Raw genomic sequence first — 21,555 nt, 5'->3', positions numbered from 1 at the left:
TTCTTGGTAGGGAGGTTTATGAGGGAAAACTCCCACCCAAGCAAGTGCTTCTGTTTGGGAAGGTTTCTGCATTTAAGAAATGGTGCTTGGTCATTACAAGCAAAAAATCCCTCCTGTGTCTGTCCTTGGCTCTGCTATCAGAATGAAAAAGAAGGGAATTTTCACCGCTGATCAATGACACTATTAGACATCCCACTTATTTTTTTATGTCTTTACAAATCTGTCAAGTAGTTTCTTAAACACGCTTTTTAGTAAAATAATCTATTTTAAAGTCCTGTGGCCCAGAGCAGTTAGGACAAGTAGGTTGTTACATGTGGGATGTCATGGTTGAAGGATTCCAGAGCATCTTTGGGGTATTTCCATATTTTTCTCCATATAACATTCCAGGTTTCTTAGAGAAGTCTCTCTTGGTGTTTCTTTTCTTTTTCTTTCTTCTGTGTTTTTTTTTTTTTTTTTTAATATGCAGAAAAACCTACTGAGGATAATTAACAAATAATCCTCTGAAAGATTATCTAATTAATGGGAAATTGGAGTCATGCAGCTTGGCTCTAGAGATGAAAGGAACCTATGTGCCTGTGTGCACAATGGCCCTGTGTTCTTTCCTTAMAAGATTTCGGGGATGTAAAGTGATAGCTTGGGAAGGCTCTACATTTTTTAATAATTAACCTATAATCTACTAAAATAATGAGAGAGAGTGTTATATATAGGAATTTGGRTAATCTTAGCCAATTTAAAGGAGATACTGAACATGGCTGAAATTGCCAGTTTCTGTGGGAGTTTACAGCATCAGGACTTCCACTTGGTATTTATTGGCGACATTCATGAGGATCCTTTCTTTAATGCATATTATGCCTAAATAACTTTTTTTTGGCCATTTTTATTTTTTAAAGCAACAAATTTTGCACCATCTCAAGTGCCAGAAAACGCTGCACCCATAAGCTTGATATTTTCTATTAAAATTAACTTCAACAGAAAAAAAAAAAAGTTTCAAGATTTTATTAGTTTGCTTAATAAAATCTTTATTTCAGTAGTAATAACCGATGTGTTCATTTAGATTAAATGCCCTGGGAGTGTAAAGTGAGATCTGCCACCCCACCAGCCCGGCACGAGCCTTCTTTTGTGACTTGACCAGTTTGGGGTGGGCRCAGGTTTTCAGATGTAAATGAGGTAATCCTCATTAGATGGAAACGGGGCGTTTCTGTGTGGTTTTCGACTCACCCCATGGCCTTTTCCCCTCAATCCAAATCCCATCACGCCCGGGCTGAGGCCACCTCGCTGCTCAAACAGCAGACACGGCTGAATGGGATGCAGAGGCACATCCTCTCTATTCCAGAAGGAGCAAGTGTTGATTGAACGCATTTGCTGAAYATCCCCCGAGCCCTGCAGCTCTGTTTATAGTACTTGCCTTTGCTCTGGAGGGAGCTGATTAACTCTATTTAAATGCTACAGCAGCTGCCAAAAGTGGGGCTGAAAGGAAAAAAAATGAAAAGATGAAATATCTGTCTATCTGCCTATCTGTAAATAAAATGCAGGGAATGATTAAAGATGAGGCTGACCTTATTTAATGCATTTCCTTATARGTCTTTACAACTTTGCTGTCTATTTGCCAACAAAACCATCCTGCTCCCCAGTGTCAGCTGATTCTGGAATATATGTATATAAGTAATAAAAAATATGAATATGTTTTATCAGACATTAGTAGAAGCTCTGTAATCTGCATGGAAAGAGGGGATAGACAGCTCACACAAGAGGGTGGTTTCTGTTGTGGGGGATTTTATATTATAATACCTCCATGGATGCCTTTATAGGCATTTGCAGTGGAAAACTTGATTTTTTRAAAGGGCTGGCTGTTCTTTTTTGTCTTTGTTTGCATATTTGTTCTTAAATTATTTTAATCAAATAGAAAACTGTGAAGATCTAATTTATTTCTAAATTAAATATTGTCTCAAATATATTTTTGAATGTAGGATTAAAATAATGGAATCACCATTACAGTTTTACAAGTACATGCTTTGAAACTCAGCTAGAGACAGATGGAACTGTTATTATCGTAAAAAAAATTTTCAGTGTTTGTGATTTATATCCAAAAGGAGTTAAGACTTAAAATACCCAGAATTGTTAATTGGAAATCTCCTCAAAATATTCACTTAGAATATTGAGACATTTGAAAAAAAAGATTACTTGACTTACCATAAGWTTCTTAGCTGCAAATAAGTTATTCTGAAGGTCTTGTTATCCAACACACTTAAATTTTTCAGGTCAGAAAATTAGTTAAAACTGCCCTTGTCTGTGCTTCAGGCACAGAACACCTTATTATGGTGCTTCTCATTAGAAAAAAAAAAAAAAAAAATTGTCTGGGTTAGGCTGTTAAGATTCTTCAATGTTTGGTGGATAACAGCATGACTGATGCGTATAATATGTCTTCCTTTAATGAAACTGAGGGGAATATTGCTCCCATTCCACAAACAATAGCTGCATGAGATGTGTACAAGATTTATGTTCATTTATACAATATTTAAAGTAAGAGCACTTCGCAGCATRGGAGATGTCAGTGTTGTCATGGCAACAGATGAAGATGTGGCAGAAATGGATRGAGCTGGTCTCAGCCTTGCCCAAAGAGCCAAAACCTGACCTGTGGTTTTGAGCCTCTCACCCCAGGATCTGAACGGTGCTGCTCTCACTGCTCGGGCAGCAGATGCTGTGGTGRGTGGGACAAGGAGAAGCTGGTCCTGAGAGGGTGAGTTTGGAGAAGTTTTTCCCCTTGTGTTCCCCCATTTTGGAGCATTTTCTGCTGGTGACACAAGGCTGGGGCCTGAGAAGGGCTCTGCTGGTGATGGATGCTGACAAGTGTGACTATTCTTGCCTTTGATGGTTCAGGCCAGCTCTGCTTCCTCCATTCTGCGCTTCCACAAATGTCACAAATCTGTCAGCTCCGTTTGGTTTGCCTTCCCTCCTCCCATTGCATACGTGGAAAACACATGGAAGCATTTGTTTAGCACTTTTCCTGTGCTAAAGTGTCTCTTTTCTTTGTATACAGGTGGCTGCTTTGCCTTTCAGTCTGTGTGAATTCTGCTTTGTTCTTCCTTGCAGCTTCTCAAATCCTTAGTAGCTCATAGGGGTTGAAGGAGTGATTTTGGCCAGTTGTTTTTCTTGTTTTTCATTACTTGAGGAGCTTTGGGAATGGTGCTTCTTCTGCAGCAGTTCCAAAAGAAACCAAAGGGAAAATAAGTATATGTAGTTTTGTATAGTTCATGTTCTGATAACGTAGTTATGTGTCACAAGAAACAAATTGCACTGTAACAGAGAGGACCTGCATCTTTAAAGTAACATCAATATATTAAATTAATTGATCAAACTCTGTAGGAAATCACCTCATCTCTGCAGGACTTGCTATGCAGACACTCCTCTGTCTTTTAATGTTTATAACAATCTGTACAAACCTGTGTAATGACATTATACAGGGTTTYCTTTGATGCTGTTTCTAGATATTTTTATTCAGACAATATTTCTGTCTGGTTGTAAAAAAAAGGTGAGTTACGTGTTCTTCAAGCTACATTAGGGTTTCTTTAAGAAAGAAAGGATMTTTTCATTATCCTTGCTCTGATAATCTTTTACATGGATTCTTAAGTAGTTCTTTTGAAGTTTAAGGATGAACCACTACCATACTGATGTTCTTTATTTTGACAGTTATTTTGCCTATGGATCAAAACTTTTCACAGAGCTAATTTTATAAGGAATTAAAAATGTTCTTGGTGTGGAACTGTACAGATTTAAAGTGGTGCTGAGAGGAAGCAGATGCTGTACATCCATTTCAGGTCAGCTGCCAGACAAATTTAAAAAAAAAAAAATTAGCACCAGCAGATTTTTTTGACTTTCATTCTGAGAGTTTGTCTGAACATTACACAGAGTTAAAGGCCCAGCTATTCTAGTGTGACTACTGTCAGATCCAAAGTTGCAAATATTCAAAGTGACTGTAAATAATGAACCTTTTCTTAAGGTGTAAAAATCCGAATCTGTGTACTGCTGGATGCCAATTCAGATTTCTGTCTAAATCTGCCAAATTCATTTATATCAGTAAATTATAAAGACTGTGTATTTTAGGAAGATGGAACCTGAATTATAAAGGGAAACTGGATTGGCACAGACACACAATTTGAATAAATGTTAAATGTCTAATTTTACTGAGTATTTATAAAATTATTTCCGTTTGTTTGTGCACATATTCTTCTAGCTGTCTCAATGAACTTTCTGAGACTRCTTTCCATGGTACCTGTCATAAAATTAATCATCTGGCCTGTGTTCAGTACTGCAGTTCCCAAATGCCAACACCTGTTTTTACAATTTTTTTTCACAGTAGAATTTAAGAATTCATTGATTCCATTTGCATCAGGATAAAGCTGCAGACTTTTAATCCTGAATTTGCTAAAGAACATCAAAGATATGGATCAAATAATTGCTGTTTCTTATTGTTCCATGACATAAAATAATAGCAAAAACAACTGAGAGAATAATTTGTRTTAATGTACAACATAAAMWWRWRWMWTWYWYYAKTTTAAGTCCTTGCYATCATATTTACTTAATAACTCCTGRTAAGCACCATTTACTCCTTTATTGTATTTGCTTTTGAGTAAATGGTTCATGTGCAGCAAAAGCAATAATTGGTCAAAAGYCATTACCCAGTTCTTAATGAAGTGACTKATTTTGGACCCTACTTTATCTGTRTGCACACCCCAACAAGYCATTATCTACTGAGACTCTGATACTGAAAATATTTCCAATTAAATTAGCGTTAAYGAAAGTGTTCTGTAAATGCATGAGAGGCAGTGATTATCAGAAATTTGTGCTGAAATAACCAATGAGGGCCCAGTTGTGGGATGGTGCTGTGTCACTGTGAGATGGGATCTGGGCCACAGCTTTGGGCAGTGTGGATGGCCAGAGTCCTGGGAGGAGGTGTTTGATACAATTTTATAAATAATTGTAATTGTACAAGAACAGGTGAATACAGGTATTTCTTCCAGTCTGGAAATCGGAAGAATAGTAAAAGCCATGCCAGGGAATGACTTTGCTCATAATTCCCATTGTAAGGTTTGAAACCTGTTGATCTTGTGCCAACYAAAGCACAACTCTAGCATTGAAATCAGGTGGGAATCAGTGTTGGCTTTGGCACACAGCTGGCCAGGTAAAATCTGGCATTTTGTTCCTGCTATGGCCTAGAACAAAAGCAAATTCCCAAGAAATCTTTTAACAAAAGAGTGAGGCTTTTGCTACGAGTTCCTGGGAAGATCATGCATGTGAAGAGAACAAATGAAAAAAGTAAATAAATGGAATCTTTAGAGTATAGTTTAKGTTTTTGATCCTTTCCTCCTCTGAATTTTCTGAGATCCATCAAACCATGAATAGGGTTTGGCTCACATCAGTTTGGAATGTCTGTTGAAAGYGAGCTGTCATTCCAAGGGAATATTTGTATGTCCCAGAGTTTTGGATAGCAGCCAGTAGAGTTGTGCCCCAAGATCCCTCCTGGGTAGTTTGTACTGTCCTGTGGCTGGTAACTCAACACACAGTAAATGCCACAGCAAAGAAAGTGGGTTTGTAGTGTACCTGGTGACTGATCCTGAGCCATGGCTCTTTGTTTTTTGTAATATATTCATAAAAAATACAAAGGAAGCCAGAAATAAGTAATTATTTTATTTGAAATCACGAGCCTATAGATATATGCATATTAGAAAGATTGGTTTCTGTCTCATAAAAGCTTTCCGACTTGGGAGATTGCAAATCCATTTTAAAAGCATTGTTAGGGTTAACTTTCTGCACTGTGTGTTCAGAATGTTCACCTCCTTTCCTGCATGAGGATACATTCTTGCTGCAGAAGAATTTTCAGAATTGTTCTAAAACCCTTTCATGACTTTATGTGTGAACTGTGACTAATCTCATGGCTCCCCTCTGAAGCAGCTGTGTCATTCCTACTTCCTATCCCAGAGGAGCCTCAGCTCTCACTCTGAATTAATTTTTTTCTCTCWGGCCATTCCTTCCAATTGTTCTTTCTTTATTTCATTCTTTGGCAGAATGATTTAGCAGGATATTTTTAAAGATGTATTGTGCAAAAAGAAGTCATCAGGACACTGAAGAAGGTGCTGAAAATTGTCATTTGAAGAAAGGATATTATCTTTCCAGCATTTCAAAAATATATTTGTAAAATAGTGTTTTCACTTGTAAGTATTCTTTTAGGTAGCACTATCATTGRTGAAGTTATCTCAAGAATTTCCATGGAAACTTTTAGGCTTCTTTACCACACTCTGTTAAAAATGGGAAATGTTAAATTTAGGCAGAGTGTTACAAACACAGACAAATGTATGAAGGCTAGATAATCAAGTAGYATAAATAAACAAGCATATCTGAAGAAGTTGGTGTAAATCTACAGAATCTGAGACTCTGGACTCTTACCTCCTATGCATGCAATCAAGTTAGGATGAAATATGCAGTGAGGTGAATTTAGAGTGTCATTCTCTTTGCATGGTTGATAAAAAGTAACTTGTTCTTTCTGCTTTTATTCAAAAATAAGCTACTATTAACAAAATAGTGCAATCTACTTGTTTGAATGTTGCAATAATATCTCCCAAATTGCAAGTTGATCTGTTTGAGGGTAGAGGGAAAATATTTGTGAGACTTCTTTAACAAGGCTACAAAGATAACTGACTTGTGTGCTTGCACACATTAATTTCAGATCATTTACATTCATTTACCACCGCTGTGTTTTTTAATTCTTGATTTTTCTCGTAGAGTGGCTGAATGAACTTGCTGCAGTCCCTTTTCGTGCTGCTGCAAAGCAGGTTTAGCATTGTCTCATGGCTCTGACCAGCAGGCAGGGGTGGAAGGGTGAGTAAGAGCAGTCCAGGGAAAACAATCCCATAACTTGTGAAGTGAAAAGGATGTCTCACCTGTGGGGGAGGCKGTGAGGTCACGGAGAGCAGGGCTGAGCTGTCTTTAGAGCTGTCATTGAATATCAAATACCTGTTCTGGCTGGGGAGGCTCTGCTGAAGGAACAGGAGAGGGAAATCACGAGTGGAATCACGGGTGGAACCACCAGGGACAGCGGGGTTTGCGTCACTCAGGGAGCCAGGCTGGGGCTGKGCTGCCACATCAGGACAGGGAAGTTTAAAGCCAAGGAAGGAAAACACCAAATGTGGCACGGTGGGAATAGTGAGCAAGACATCTTTGGTCAGTCTGCAGTGCTGCAGAGGTGGTACAATTCTCAGGCATCACAAAACCCATCACTTGTCCTAAATCAATCTCAGGTTCAAGGGTCGGGATTGGTGGCTATAAAACCAAACCGCTGGATTTTTAAAAATGCAAATCCAGCATTTTGGTGTCAGTAATTCTTGGTTTCTGCTTTTTAAACCGACAAGTATTCTCAACTTTATGATTTCCAAGTGAAAAAAAGAAACCAAACCGATCGATACTGATAAATGGAGACAGAGAATGAGTAGATACTGGCTGATCTAAAAGGAGAGCAGATGAAGATCTAAGAATGATAAAAGTGTGTGTGCATGTGGTGCGTGTTTTTTTTTTCTTCCACTAATTCATAAAAATGTTTAAAAAATACAGTGGTGCCCAAAATTTTTAAAACTTTTGGTGTCTCATGGTTGTAGAAGACATTTTAACTTATTTAAAGTCAGATCCATTTTCAGAAGGGCAACTGCAGAAACCTTGAAACTGGATGTTCAAAAAAATATGTTTATCATGTCAGAAAAATTAAGTCAGGGTATTTTAGATGATCCCATGGATTGTTGGTGCTTAGTGCTTTCCACTGAAAAGTCATTTGGATTTCAAGTGAAGTGCACATCAACTCTGCTTTACACATTCCGTGTATACTGACATGAAAGATTTCGATCTTAGTTTTGAAGGCTGCATAACAGGAAAGGAAAGCAAAAAGATCAACAGCAGAAATTCTTTGTATGTTAAAAAAATACATATATGCTGCTTGGCATAACAGTTTTTATTCTGGGAATATGTTTGTAAGGCTTTTCAAGAGCTTGCTCCTTGAAGTAGTTGTGCATGGAACAGAAAAAAAATTGATGTAGTTTGAGTTTTATTGACATGATTACATGTTGTAAATATCAGTGCACAACTTTGTGATATCCCCCTGTCTTATCATCAGATTTTTTATGATATTATCTGGACTGTTTTCTGTCCAAACAAATTAAGCTCATCTCATCAGAGAGGATTGCAAGTCTWGTGTTACTTTGATCAGAATTAGCAGAAGATGTGTCAAACCAATTACTCTGAAATGGGGCAKATGCAGAGCAGTGTGGTATGTCAATCACTCCATGGGTTTTCTTTAGGTTTTACAACTCTGAGTACATCAGGGAAGCTCTCATGTTCTTCCCAGACTTTGAATTGCTGGATGTGATTTCCTGTTGCTGCCTSTTCTCAAGATTGTGCAACTGGAAGAAAACAGCAACAGTTTCTGAATGTTTTTCCTCRAAAATTAAAATCAATACATGTTTGCAAGACTGTTTATTTAGAATTACTGCATTAAAAGCTATTAACAGAGCTTGTTTAAAAAATTACGGAACAAAGGAGATTTGTGAGTAAGGCTCACATTTCATTTCAATTTTTGCTTAATGACTTGGAGCTCACAGCTAGTGTAACAAATTGGGTTTGCTCTCGAGTTGTAGACCAAGCCTGAGTGCAGAGCTGTTTTATGTGTGCTGGGTGTCTGTGGCATCCTTGCAGTCACAGCATCTCCATGCCACAGCTCTGAAGGAGGATTGATGACAGGGCTCTTTATTGCAGCCCTTGGCGATWGATTGTTGAGATTAACACATTGTCTGAGGCTGAGATTTGTCTGCAGGGCCCGCAATTCCTCCCTGCAGTTACATCCGACAGAGAACATCCCACAGTGGCTTCTCTCCCCGGAAAGTTTGTTTATATTTCAGCTTAGAAAGATAAAAGATAGCACAAAAGATTTACTTTTTTTAATTTTTCTTCCTGACTTTTGATCTATTTRGCAGAACTGTTTGTGTTCAGAACTTGACTGTTTAATTAAATTTGTGCGAGAAGGGTGAATTTTCATTGTTCGGTGATTTGTATTAAAGGAGCAATCAAACCCACTTCAAACTTGAAGAGTTTTTTGCTTTCCAGCAGCTGTATGAGAAGTAGAGCCAGGGTCTGCTGTATTTTAGGTGGTGAGCTGAAATAATTCCATTTTCCCTGGACTATTTCACTACTTTGTGCAAATAACATCATCTTCCCTATCAGAGAAAAGAAGGTTAGTTAAATGTTACTTTGATCATGACCCATGCTAAAATCTGCAGAAACAGGTGAAAAATCTGCAATTGGTCCAACTGAATAAACAGGGTAACATTTTCAGTCATCTCTTTATTTCCAGTTATCTGACTGCAGAAATGGGTTTATAGTGTAACAATCTCAGTGAAAAGCTGCTACAGGTTATCTGACAATACAGTAAATGTARATAAATATTGATAGGACAGTGCTGAGATTAAATTATGAACAAACTTGCTGACTCGGAATGACTATTTTTGTCTTGGTATTTTGTAGGTTTATTAGCAAAATGGACCAGTAATATTTATTATACATGTAATTGTGATAGTTTTCCCAATTTACCCTCAGTTCCAAAATAACTGTTACTTTATTCCAATATAATTTTTCCAGGTGTGAATTCTGATGTTTTGTCAAATATGCCCCATACWGTAATTCTAGAGCATACTGTGCAGTAAAGGGATTGCAAGTGATTTTGCATTTTTAAAACTRCAGATTCTTGGAGTGTGGGAACACCTCTGTGAGAGTTTTACTAGTTTGTGATGTTAAATGGCAGGAATTGAACTCTTACTTGTTAAAACTGAGGATTAAATATAAGGATTTAACCAAGTATGGAAGGGCTGTGAAGAATTATGGAGAGGTGTCCTTAGCATGATGTGCTGTGCTTAACATTCACTTCTGAGAAAGGTCTCAGKCTCCTACATCCTAAAATGGGCTGGAGAAGTCTGATCAGGTGTCCTCTCCCACAGCCAGTTGAGGTATCAGAAATTTTTACACCAAAAAGGAACTTTGGAATTCTGTTTAGACCTGTATATAAAGCCAGGTTTTAAAGTTTCATCACTGAGCCACTGAGGTGTCTGGGATGGTGTGCATTCCTCATCTCCCTTTGTAAATGGAAAAGTCTCTAAGTTTGTGCTGTATTCTGGCAGCCTGCTTAGTCGCTTTTAGCAGCTTGTTTTGGTTCTGGAGCTGCTCACTGGCCTTCTAATTAAAGAGGGGTGCCYTGACACGTGTCTTGTCTCTGAAATCCATAGGGAGGATGAAAAGGGCTGTGAAGGCAACCAATTATCTTTCAACAACCAATGCTTTTCATTTCGGCTCTTTCTTGGTTTTCATATTTCTAAGTTCATTAAAATGCTCGGAAAACAAATGTTTCGTATGAGATGAAACATCACGAGTGTGAATTTCCTCTGGTCTTGTGCTAAAATGTCTTGTTCCATTCTTGGCATGTTCAGGAGAGCCATGCACAGAGAAATGAATATAAATCTCCAGTTTAGGTTTTGGTCGGGGGCGAAGGGGCTCCAACCAGGGTAACAGCCTTAGGAGCCTTAAAAGGTTCCTAAATCCCAAATTTGCATGAAGAGAATTTATTCTATTCCTGTTTATCCTCTTCAAGAACAGAATTGCAAGACAACCACCTGTGACTTAAGGGAGGAACCAGACAAAAATATMAAGGAAAATGCCAAGCAAATACCTTCTTTTACCTTCATAGAAAAAAACCCAGGACACAGAGAGATGGTTATACTAGAAATGGTTTTATAAAGAAGGGTTTCAACCTGCCTATATGTGTCCAGAGGTACCAAAGTTTGATTGTATTTTTAATAGCTCTTTCTAATAATTTTTTTTGGGGGTGTATTCATTATTTGGTGTCCAACTGACAGTTTTGTATGGAGTCGTTTTTCTCTATTCCAAATTCAGAATTTTTCAAAGGGAGCTGAAATGAAGGATGCTTAAAATAGTCACCGTTGCATTCATGGCTCCCACAGTATTTGTGTTCTGGAGGTTTCAGCAGGGCAAAAATGAGCTTTAAAAAACTATCAGTGGGGGTGCACAAGTGACATCAGTTTCAATAATTAKAAATACTCTAATGCAAATTAAAGGACAATGCAAAATTATTTTCAGTATGAATGTTTTTTTCAACATTCTGAAGACGTGCTGCATTTCTCTACAGAAGRAAATCTGCTTTAATTTTTCCAAAGTCTGTTCAAATACTTTTAGTTTAAAAATARTCTCTCACAACTGTTAAGCTGTGGAATGCCATAAAGATCCTACAGATCGTTCCTAATTGGGTTACTGTTTTCTGTGATTAAAGTCTGCACTTCTAAAAGTTGAGGCAGTGCTTTGAGAATGTGAAATAATGTGGATTATTAAACTTATTCTGCATTTSTGATCTTTAAATATCTCCTGTGGTCCCTGATGCAGTTCTGTTTCCTTTCCTCTGAAACAGGAAAATTACTGTAATTGTTCAGTTTGTTTTATTTTTTGAGATAATAATTATAAGTGTAGTTACATGTCTATAAAGGACTCAAAACCTCTCACTTCTTCCCCACACACATTGAAAGGAAATGTTAAAATTCATAAAATAAAACAGATTCTAATTTGTTTGGAAAACTTTTCATGGTAATCACAAATTTTTGCCATTCATTTCTTCATCTGATGAGCTGCTTAAAGTTTTACTGAAATTCTAGGGGGAAAAAAGAGAACTTAGATCAAAAATTTGTGTATTTATGTGGAATTTCAGTGAAAATGATTTTATGTCTCTTACAAGTACTTTCAAATGGGACTTAACTGTTTTTCTTTTATCAGCAACATGGCTGATTTGTTTTAAGCTCTTGATTTCTAAAATAAATGCTCTTGATTTCTAAAATACCCAAACTTGCTCACAGTCATGTTTGAAATAGGAGCACAAAAACAGGGAGCAAAAATAAGTAAAAAAGTACCCTGAATCTGGAGTTTTGGCACTTGGACTTTTCTGATGTGTTTCTTTTGGTCTAAATTTGGCAAACTTCAAGTTGAGCATCTTTTTGAAAGAAACCACTAGGCTTCTTCACTGTCAGGGGCAGGGGATGCAGTTCTCACTGGTTATACTCTTTTAAATGTACTGTGGTTCTAAATAAAAGCTAATTAKCAATATTTTTTTCTCACAGACACCAATACATAGCTCAACCAGTGATAGTCATRCATTTTTTGTTGGTGGTGCTGCAGTTAGCCTGAATCCTTGCATCTAAATTCTATGTTAATACATCCGAGCTTTTGTGCAATATCTGTCTTTAATTATCTTTTTGAAAAGATCTCTTCATCTTTCTAACATGACCACAGGACAGGAACTTATCAGAACCTGAGAATAATGGCACTGTTTCATCTCTTTGATTAACAATTCAAAACCTTCAGTGGCTGGTGAAAATGTTTAATCTGTGTCCAAGCTGTTACAGGTTTGAGGATACATGTATAAAACATGAGTTCGGTGAATCCCCATGAAGCTTCCAGAACCCCTTTAGGTCAGATAAGGGTCTTCACCTCACTGTCCTGGCTTATTCTGTTAATTTTGTTTCAAATCAACTGGTCAGACTCCCAAGAACAGGGTTTTTTTTTCTTTTGTGGTGACTAGAACCTCAATGCTTCTCTTGCCTCTAGTTGGTGAAACAAAAATGGGAGAAATTTTGCCTTTGGAGAGTCTCACAGGTCATTAAATCTAGATAACTCTCGTCTGGATACAGCAAGTTACAAATCTTGGCCAGAGGGCTTTAGAAACAGCTKCTGAGTGTGTCTGATATAATTCAACATCGGTGGTAATTTGTGGCTTTTTTAGCCAAGGCACCRCTCCTTCCTTGTCCCTGTTTAGGGTCAAACTGCTTCCTTTGGTTTTGGAAGCTGGCTCCAGGCTCCAAATTACAAAGCTTGTGGACTGGAGGCATAGGGTGCAAAAACCTCCCTGGTAAATGTGCAGTTRCAGGCATTTGCAGCATTCTAGGCCATTTCAGTTGTTATATTTGGAGTTGGGGCATCAATAATACATCRTTTCATTAAAAGACAATGTGCTTTAATGTCATTGCAGTGAGTTATTTTGGGCGGTTCGARTGACCCCATTTGAAACACAACAGATTAAACCCTGCACCTGTGTATTCAGTTGCAGAGAGTCTGCAGCACATATCTAAAAGGTTTTTTATAGACCTAAAAGTTCCATTATTTCTATTCTTAAATGCCGACATATGCATTCAGTATCCCAGTAAAGCTCAACTGGAGCTGTACCATATGGGCCCTCTTTTAGTTCCGGCCCCCTGGAAAACCAAAACTGAGCAAAAAGACCAAGTCCTCCTTTTCTCTGATTTATTTGTGTTCTCTTTTTTTGAGATGATCTTGTTTGGAAACAGAAGGTTGGCACCTGAGAGAGGAAGCACGGGAGTGTGTGAAGCAGTGGGGTGCCAGACAGGAGGGATCCTGCTCTCTCCTGTGCTTTGCAGAGCACATGCTGGAATATTGCTGGAATATTGCTGGAATATTGCTCCTGCACGGGCTTCTGAGCAGCCCTGGAAATCGCTGCTAATTCTGCCTGATGGGAATTGTCTGATTTCTGGCTTTACAAACAGCTTTCCCTAAATAAATGGTTCCTGGTGTTCATCTGTAGTTATWCTGGGAAAGACTGACATCCAAAACTGACAGCTCTGGAGCTGGCTGACCATTTATTAGTGCTCTACTCACTAAAGGGTGGCAATGAAAGCTTCTTGTATATAGAAGACATTTCAGCAGCTGTTAAAAGATATCCCAGGCATTAATTTTTTTTTTCTGAAACCAGGAACAGATTTACTGTCAGTGTCTGTGTCTCTATAATTCAGGGGCTTTGTATCAGGCTTCTCTGTGTCCTGGCATGCTCAGTTTGCTCTGTATTTCAGAGAAGCTGGGTCACAGTGTTCTCCACAAATGATGAAAAGTTTTCATCATTTGAAAAGTTATACTTTGTTTTTTGTGGTAGGATTATCTCATAGCTCAGGATTGGGCAGTCCTGTGAGTTTTCCCATTTTGGGACATGCCAGTGGAGGTCTGGCTGCTCTTTTGGTGGCAAAAGGGAAGGTGAAAGCAAATCAAACAGAAATTAATCTGGAGCCTAAGTGGGCTTTAGGACTGGAATGCTTTGCTGTTCTTTGCTACTGTTGGTAAGCACCATGGTGTAAGGAATAATCAGTTTCAAATGGAAACCAAAAACATGTTAACAAAGGGAATTAGGGAACTGGCATTTCCTTTCTAGAACCACAAAAATAGGTTTTCAAAAATTTTGAAATTGAAACATTGAAAAATGACTTAATATAGAAAAGTCTGAAATCAGAGATAATATTAATAATATTAATAATAATCTTTTTTTCATAACATGTCAACAAACTGGAAATAACTGTTTGGATTAAATCCAAAGGAAAATCTTTGCTCAGAGTCCTGAAACTTTTCTGCTTCTATAATAATAAATGAGGGATACATGCAACTGATATATGCTGTTTGGGTTCACTGAAATAAATKAAGTTATGGACATTTGCAGCTGCTGAAGATTTAACCATTGCCAAACAAACAAGTAAAATAATTAGCTGCATAATAGATGAGGAAAGACAATTATTCCTGGAAAGCTTTACTACTACCAATAACAAAAATTGTTACCTTACTGAATCTGCMAAGATTTTTTAGGATCCCTTGAGAATTTTTTGTTGTTTGTTGGCCTGACAGTGAGGCCCCAGGCAGTGGCAGAGCTGAAGACAAGGTCTGGCTCTAGAGCTCATTTGCTCAATTCCCAGAGCTGAACTTCCCCAAGGATTGAAGYCTCCATGGACTCTCCTGCAGTTCATCCTGCACAGAGTTCAGGCCGGTGGAAAACTGAACCCTCTTAGGGACTTATTTACTACTGGTCATAAATTCTAATGAGATGAAGATCCAGGTTTTATGTACATTAAATTTAAGTAGATACATAYACAAGCAGTGTAATGGTACTGAGCAGAAATAAGGGTCTTTACCACAYTGATGCATTTCTAAACTGAGAAAATGAGCCAAAAATTTTGTATAAATAATATTTGTACAGTTTTGCCAGTGATTTTGGGATAGAAATATGGATCTAGGAAAAGGACATGGATAGATAGCTCTGGTTCTGCCCATGCAGATTAGGTGTCTGTCAGACTTGTGTCTGAGGTATTGGATGTGTGGCAGCTATTTGTAGCTGCTGATTGCAGAAATTTTATACAAATGCATAAAAATCCTTAAATTTTGCTCTACTAGTATTTTGGGTAAGAGAAAAGACACTTATACCTGTTGGTCAGTAGCAATTTTTAGAGGTATTAACATCATCAGACACGTTTGTTATTTGCCTCCAGTTGTTGTGAGGGATTTTTAGAAAATACTTATTTGTTTTTCTCTGCTTGGAATGGATTTATTTTGAAATATTTATTGTAACATTAGTTCTAGATGTTTTACCAACAGTAGGCAATGCAAAGAGTCTGTATTTCAGTCTCACTTCTGATTCAGCAGAACTTCCAGTTCCTCTTGCTCGTGACTGTGCAACCTGCAAGATCCTCATGGTAAAATATAGAGGCACAAACCCACCACTTTCAGCASTGTTCAAATTGCCTGACTGATCTCTGCCAAGTGCAGGTCATGTGCTTTTGAAAACCTTGGTATTTTATGTGCTGACATCCCAATGTGTCTTTCAAACAGAATAATTTCAAAGCAAATATGATGGAGTGATTGTCCCATCTAGAGGAGCTGCCTAAAAATAATTGTTCCCTTTCTGAGTAGGTAAGAGGAGATTTTTAAGGCAGGTGGAAAAGCAGTTTTATGTACCATCTCTCATTTGTAGTCAGACTGATCCCAAAAWTTTTTGTTTGAGAGGCCTGGAGTCAATTTTCTGTCCTATTTCTTGSCTCCTACCTTTGTGCAAAAAAGGTGCCAAGGTGCTCTCCCAACACAGGGGAGGAAATGAGAGGCCCAGGGAAACTGCAGGGTCCTCACCCTGKAACAAATCTGAGCTGGGTTAACCCTGACAAAGGCTGGTGGCAGACCAGATGTCTGGAAAGTTAAATTAGAACAATTTTGTAGAGTTAGGGCCCTTGTTATATGATTTTTTTTTTTTCTGAGGCACATGAAATGAACAAAACCCTTATTTTGTTGAGGATAAAAAGTGTAGGAAATAGGCTATTTTTTTAATTTGGAATCACTTTGAAAGGGGTGAATGAATTCCAGAAAAACCTGACCTGTAGGCTGGCAGACTTCACAAATTGATATTGCTGTGCAGGTGGAGACAGCGGTAGATTTGTTGCTTACCGTGCTGGCTCTATTTTTAGTTTCTGACTGCTTGCAAGTTCTGTTTACAAATGTCAGGGAAATGCATTAGGATTATCTGCTTTATTGTAGAGGTAATAAAATGTTGTCCAATTCAGCCAATAAAGCAGCTAAAAGCAGTCTCCCACTGTCATGGCAGTGTGGCTGCTCACAAAGGTTTTCAGCTGCCTGCTCTGCCCTTTCCTCATTATTTGTTTCCCACCATTGCTCTGGCTCAAGATGGAGATTGGGAATCTCTGGGGGATTTTTTTATTCCCATCTGGGTGTAGCTGAAAATGCCCTTTGAGAAGAGGGGAGGTGAGGGATCAGTAAAAGCTCTGTGGCCCATCCTTGCACTCCCCTGCATCACTCCTGGAGTCCTGCAGTGACACTGGAGGCCTAAGGACCACTGATGATTGCTTTAGAAAAATAGTATATAAAGAAATAATATAAAAAYACGTCTTTGCAGTGCTTAAAATGTAATTTTAACCTTTATTACGGCCTTTCTCCACTCCCAAGTTAGTGTTGTAGGGTGCCAGTCCTAGTCACATTCACTAGTTAGCAAAAAGATTTTAGCAGACTTGTGACACTGTTAGTTAATACTTGTTTTTCATTGCTGTTTTAGATAGCTCAGGACAAACAGATTGTGTGTTACTGCTGTGATAGAATACATAAAATAAAAATAGTTCTCATGCTAAATTTCCTGTGCTTTAAATACATCAAAAATGTTCCCTAAAGCATCCTTAAGGTGTGGTTATCTGTGTGCAGCTCATCACCCAGAGAAATTACATATTCMTTTTTAAAGGAACCATTAAAAATTTTAAAGGAACCAAACAAAACTGATTTGTTTTAAGTCTGGTTCTGAGTTGGGAAGGAAACTGGCAATTTAGTAAAATCTGAGGAGCTAATTCCACTAGAGGGATAAGCCAGAAATAGAAGTAGGAGTAAAAGTGTTGCTTTGAACTGTATCATATGAAAGCAGCAATGACAGGAACATTGCAAGTTTGTGTGTACCTGTGAATGCCCATATTTTTTTTTTGCAACTTCTGCAGATTTTGAAACTATATGCCTCTAAGGAGGGAGACAATTAAAAGTTGATAGGCAATATAATATTATGCAGTGAAGTGTTGAAATTTGCAGATTTTAACACTGCCAAGTCTGACCAAGAAATACAGCTTCTTTTTTTACCTAGGGGATCAAGTGTGGGAAATCATGATTTAGAAATGAGAGGGAGGTGTAAATCWACACTGTTTCAATACTCTTCAGCTTTGAGAAAATGAGTCTGGAGGGGAACCTTGATGACTTTTCTTTGTGTTTTGGCCAACTGTAAAGATAAAGTCTAAATATTTGTGACATCTGGCATGTTTGTGACCACACCTAGGTCTTAGATCTATTACAAAAGGGTTACTTTCTCCAAGGATTTAATTTCTGTTTATCCAAATAATGCCACAGAACTGCAGCTTGCTGTTACTGAAAAGAACAGTCAAATCATAGTGTCTCTGTTGTGCCAAGCTGCTCTAATGAACACTGAGAATTWGATATTGTGTTTGTCAGCCTAAGATTGACAAAGTCGTTGATGACTCTGTTATGTTTGTTTTGTTTTGTTTTATTTTTTTACAGAAATGTGTTTTTCTTATCAAGTTAGCTGATGTCTGTTCTTAAAAAAAAAAAGGAGTCTGATCAATCCTTTCAGGCTTTACTTTAAGCCTTTTTAATGCTGGAACTGAAGTTTTGTGGGATTATTTAGGAAGCACAGGTTCAGGTGGTCCTTCACAAAAACCAGCAAGAAGGCAGGAGCTTCTCAGTGCCCGAGAGCTGCAGTTTGATCAAATCCCATCTCCAGGAGATTCCTCTTCCATTGCTGCCTGCTGCTTCCCTGGAATTCCTCTGGGCTACTGAAGGATTTGTTTTGGCRCARGGTCTCCTAGAATTGGAAACTGAGSYGATGAAATCAKGGTGTGTGGRGTAAAATGATAAAATTGGTGTTTTTTTCTAGGTGTTAGCCCAATATTAGTCTTGTTTATTTTTTAGAAGATACTGTGTGGTCAAAAYCAGAGCTGGAAACCTTCCCTACCAATGTTTTTCCATTGGAAGTCACTGATATGATGGGATTTGAAGCATTTCTTGGGGCTGTGGGAATTACCTTTGGGCTTTTTATCAAAAACATGGCACTCAAGAAGTCTCARTGGGCCTGTGTTTCTTTCTGTTTTCCAGTTCAGGTGTCCAAAAACTCCTGGCTGGACCAAGGAGCACTTTGAGATGTGTCAGGTTTTCCGAGAGTTTGAAATTGTGGTTTCAAAACCTTTTTACTCAAATCTACATCCAAAACACAACTTGTTTCATAAACAGACTTTCTGAATGCTGCTCAAAGGTCTCCCCCATTACAATTTTTGAAGAAAGAAAAGTACCTTTGGAGTGGTCTAATCCTTTCCTGCAGCACGAGGCCTTTTCGTAGTCATTTTAAAAGTGTTGGTCAGGTTGTGGGAATTGGGTGAAAGTAAATCAATTTGTTGAGTCTGTTTTTTTAGCTCTTGAACAAGAGAAGAAGAAAAAAATGCAAGGAAAATTTAAAGTGATTCTAAATAGTATTTTCTTTCCTTCAGCTGTCTCCGTAATGAGATACAGTGCATCATCCTTTGGATTTGCTGTAAGTAGAGATACAATTGAAATTTTCTCTACCCTTTTTTTGTTTTTCACAGCTTTTAATGAACATGCAATACTGTACATTTTCTTATGGTAAATTTATGAAAATGTGTGCAAAATTAATAACAGATTAGAAAAAATATTATTAAAGTCAAGCTTTGGAAAGGATGACAAAGATACTATAATTATGCTTTTCCAGTTTCTGACCTTGAAGTCTTACCCTGGAGTAAGATTAATGCTTACACCTCATTGTTGATAGATATTATCCAGCAGACATGGTTTCCTTCTACAAAATCTCTCAATTAAAAATCAGTTTTGTTGTTGAGTTTGAGCCAGTTTTCAAGTTCTCCTGAACTTTGTGGGACCCTCTTCCTGTTGAAGTCAGTGGTGAGACTGCTGCTGCCTTTGGAATGACAACTTTCCTCTCTAGTCCTTGCCATGACATTCTGCATTAGTGGCAGAGCAAAAAATTCCTAATGACAAGCAATGACTCATATCAAATAATTTATCTTTAGCTTTCAAATGTGAAGGTTAGATTGACTCTGCAGGAAGTTTGATGCAGGAATTGAAGTTCTTACAGTGGGACAAACCTGGTTTTACTGTTCCTGACATYGTGTATGCATTAATTGTGAATACAAACATGGCAATTTGGCTGTTGATACAGAATAATATATTCATATGGGATGAAGTCTGCRTAGGATTTTGGAAAAACTAAATATTTTCTTTGTTTGAAACAAAATCTATTGTAGGAAATTCGTGACTGCAGGAAAAGGAATGCTTTACAAATATTTTTCTACACTTATTTCTTTACAGTCTTTGCATTAGAGTCATATTAGTATTTTAACTCTTGAGGAGCCACAGTGACAGCTTGTGATATTTGTTTTTTTTTCTAAACTTCTTCACAGGTGATAAATTAAAAATAAAAAGTTTTTAATCCTTTGATTGACTTTCTGAGCTCTGAAGTGTATCATTATGCAATAATACATGGCAAAAATGTGAAGATCAATTCAATAAACATAAATCCTGCTGGCATTAAAGTGATTTATTTGAAGCTGCTTTGTGCCTGTGCAGCAGGATGGCAAATGCATTGCTCTTAGTGCATTTAATGGCCCACAAAACAATTGACTCTGTATCTCTTGCAGTTTGATGCCACCCTGGATGTTTTGTCATCAGCGATAGTTTTGTGGCGCTACAGCAACGCAGCCGCTGTGCACTCTGCACACAGGGAGTACATGTGAGTACATTTAATTACTTCTGCCTGTGCTGGGGGCCTGCAGGGCTTTTGTTGTCAAGCTGTGAGGCTACAGATTCCAGAGCTTTGACAAAGAGCATTTTGTCRGGTCAGCAAGTATTCTTTCCTTCTGCCAGCTTGCTGCTTGGTCCCAAACAYGCAGCCTCTCCTTAGGCAAACCCCCCTGCCACTGTGATTTTCAGTTTCTCTTTAGCCAACATAGCAACTGTTAGGGCTTTGTGGTTTTTTTTCCACTTGCAGCAGCACCTGTATCAAATGAACTGTATTTGCAACCTGTAATAGATTTTTAAATCTTCCATTCTGCATCTCACTGCATTATTCTTACTAGAGTATGTTTATAGAAATTGATGCATGTATCATATTTGTACTTCCCTTAACAAGTTTATGAATTCCTTTTATTTTTTTTTTTTTTTTGGTAAGTAAGAGTATAGCAGTACTTGCATGTCTTCTTTATGCTTACTTTACAATATTTTTTTTTCATATTTAATGTTTGGTGTATATATCCTGTGGGGGAAAAGAAAGTCTGCACATATGCAGTGCGGTATTGATCTTATTGGGAATTGCATTCTCAATCATTATGCAGCATTTCTATGGGTCAAGCATGTGGTAGCTGAGAAGATCAGGTGGACATTGACTCCAGAATTTTGCCATCAAGTGGACAAAGAAGATTTTAACCTCCCACTCAAATTTTGGGGTGCATCWAGGTGGAGAATTGCAGTAAATTTGCCTGTTTGTGGTTTTTCTCTGTACTGYCATTGCTGACACCATCCCATCGGCTGGGAAATAGTTCAACTGTCCCCTGGAATAGACTGCAATTTTACAATAAAGAGGGATAAGGTGGGYTTTGTGCTGAGACACCTCTGATGATGTCCCTTTAATAAAGGCCAGCCTGAAGAAACAGAGCATTGCATTACTGGTAGGATTAAAAAAAAAAAACCTCAAAAAAACCAACAACAAAAAGCCACACTGGAGGGTCTCARTCTTGTCTTCACAATCTTTTTCTAAAAGCTAAGAAGAAGTAAGCAGTATTTTTGCATGTGATAACTCAGGCTCATGTAACAGCTTGCCAGGGCTRTGAGTTCCTTTCTGGCAGGGCTCCMTGCAGAACAGTTTGGAATAAAAGGCCATAAAAGACTGATGTGGCATTGATTCATAAAAATAAATTCAGAAATATGTGATTAAAATTAGTCTTCCTGCACAGATTTGGAGATTTTAACAGACATTTCTTTAGTGTCTTGCTTTTGTGGGTGTCCGCAGAGATTCCTGTAAACATCCAATTAACATATTTCTGAAATCTCCTTCTGTTGAGCTTT

General features: G+C 37.9%; 1 protein-coding gene across 2 annotated transcripts in view; it reads left to right on the top strand.

Moving 5' to 3' along the window:
• Positions 1-21,555, top strand: part of TMEM163 (transmembrane protein 163) — an 84,985-nt gene that overhangs the window by 32,781 nt on the left and 30,649 nt on the right. For both annotated transcript variants that reach the window (XM_057366543.1, XM_057366542.1), the window contains 2 exons: positions 18,951-18,994; positions 20,133-20,224. In XM_057366543.1, the coding sequence (XP_057222526.1) occupies positions 18,951-18,994; positions 20,133-20,224 (136 nt within the window). The remainder of the gene's footprint in view (positions 1-18,950; positions 18,995-20,132; positions 20,225-21,555) is intronic.

The sequence above is a fragment of the Malurus melanocephalus genome, unplaced genomic scaffold (assembly GCF_030028575.1).
Source record: "Malurus melanocephalus ecotype Western Australia unplaced genomic scaffold, MMel_1.1 scaffold_67, whole genome shotgun sequence".
Lineage (NCBI taxonomy): Eukaryota > Metazoa > Chordata > Aves > Passeriformes > Maluridae > Malurus > Malurus melanocephalus.
Note: the sequence above shows the minus strand (reverse complement) of the source record. Positions and strands in the feature narration are given on the sequence as shown.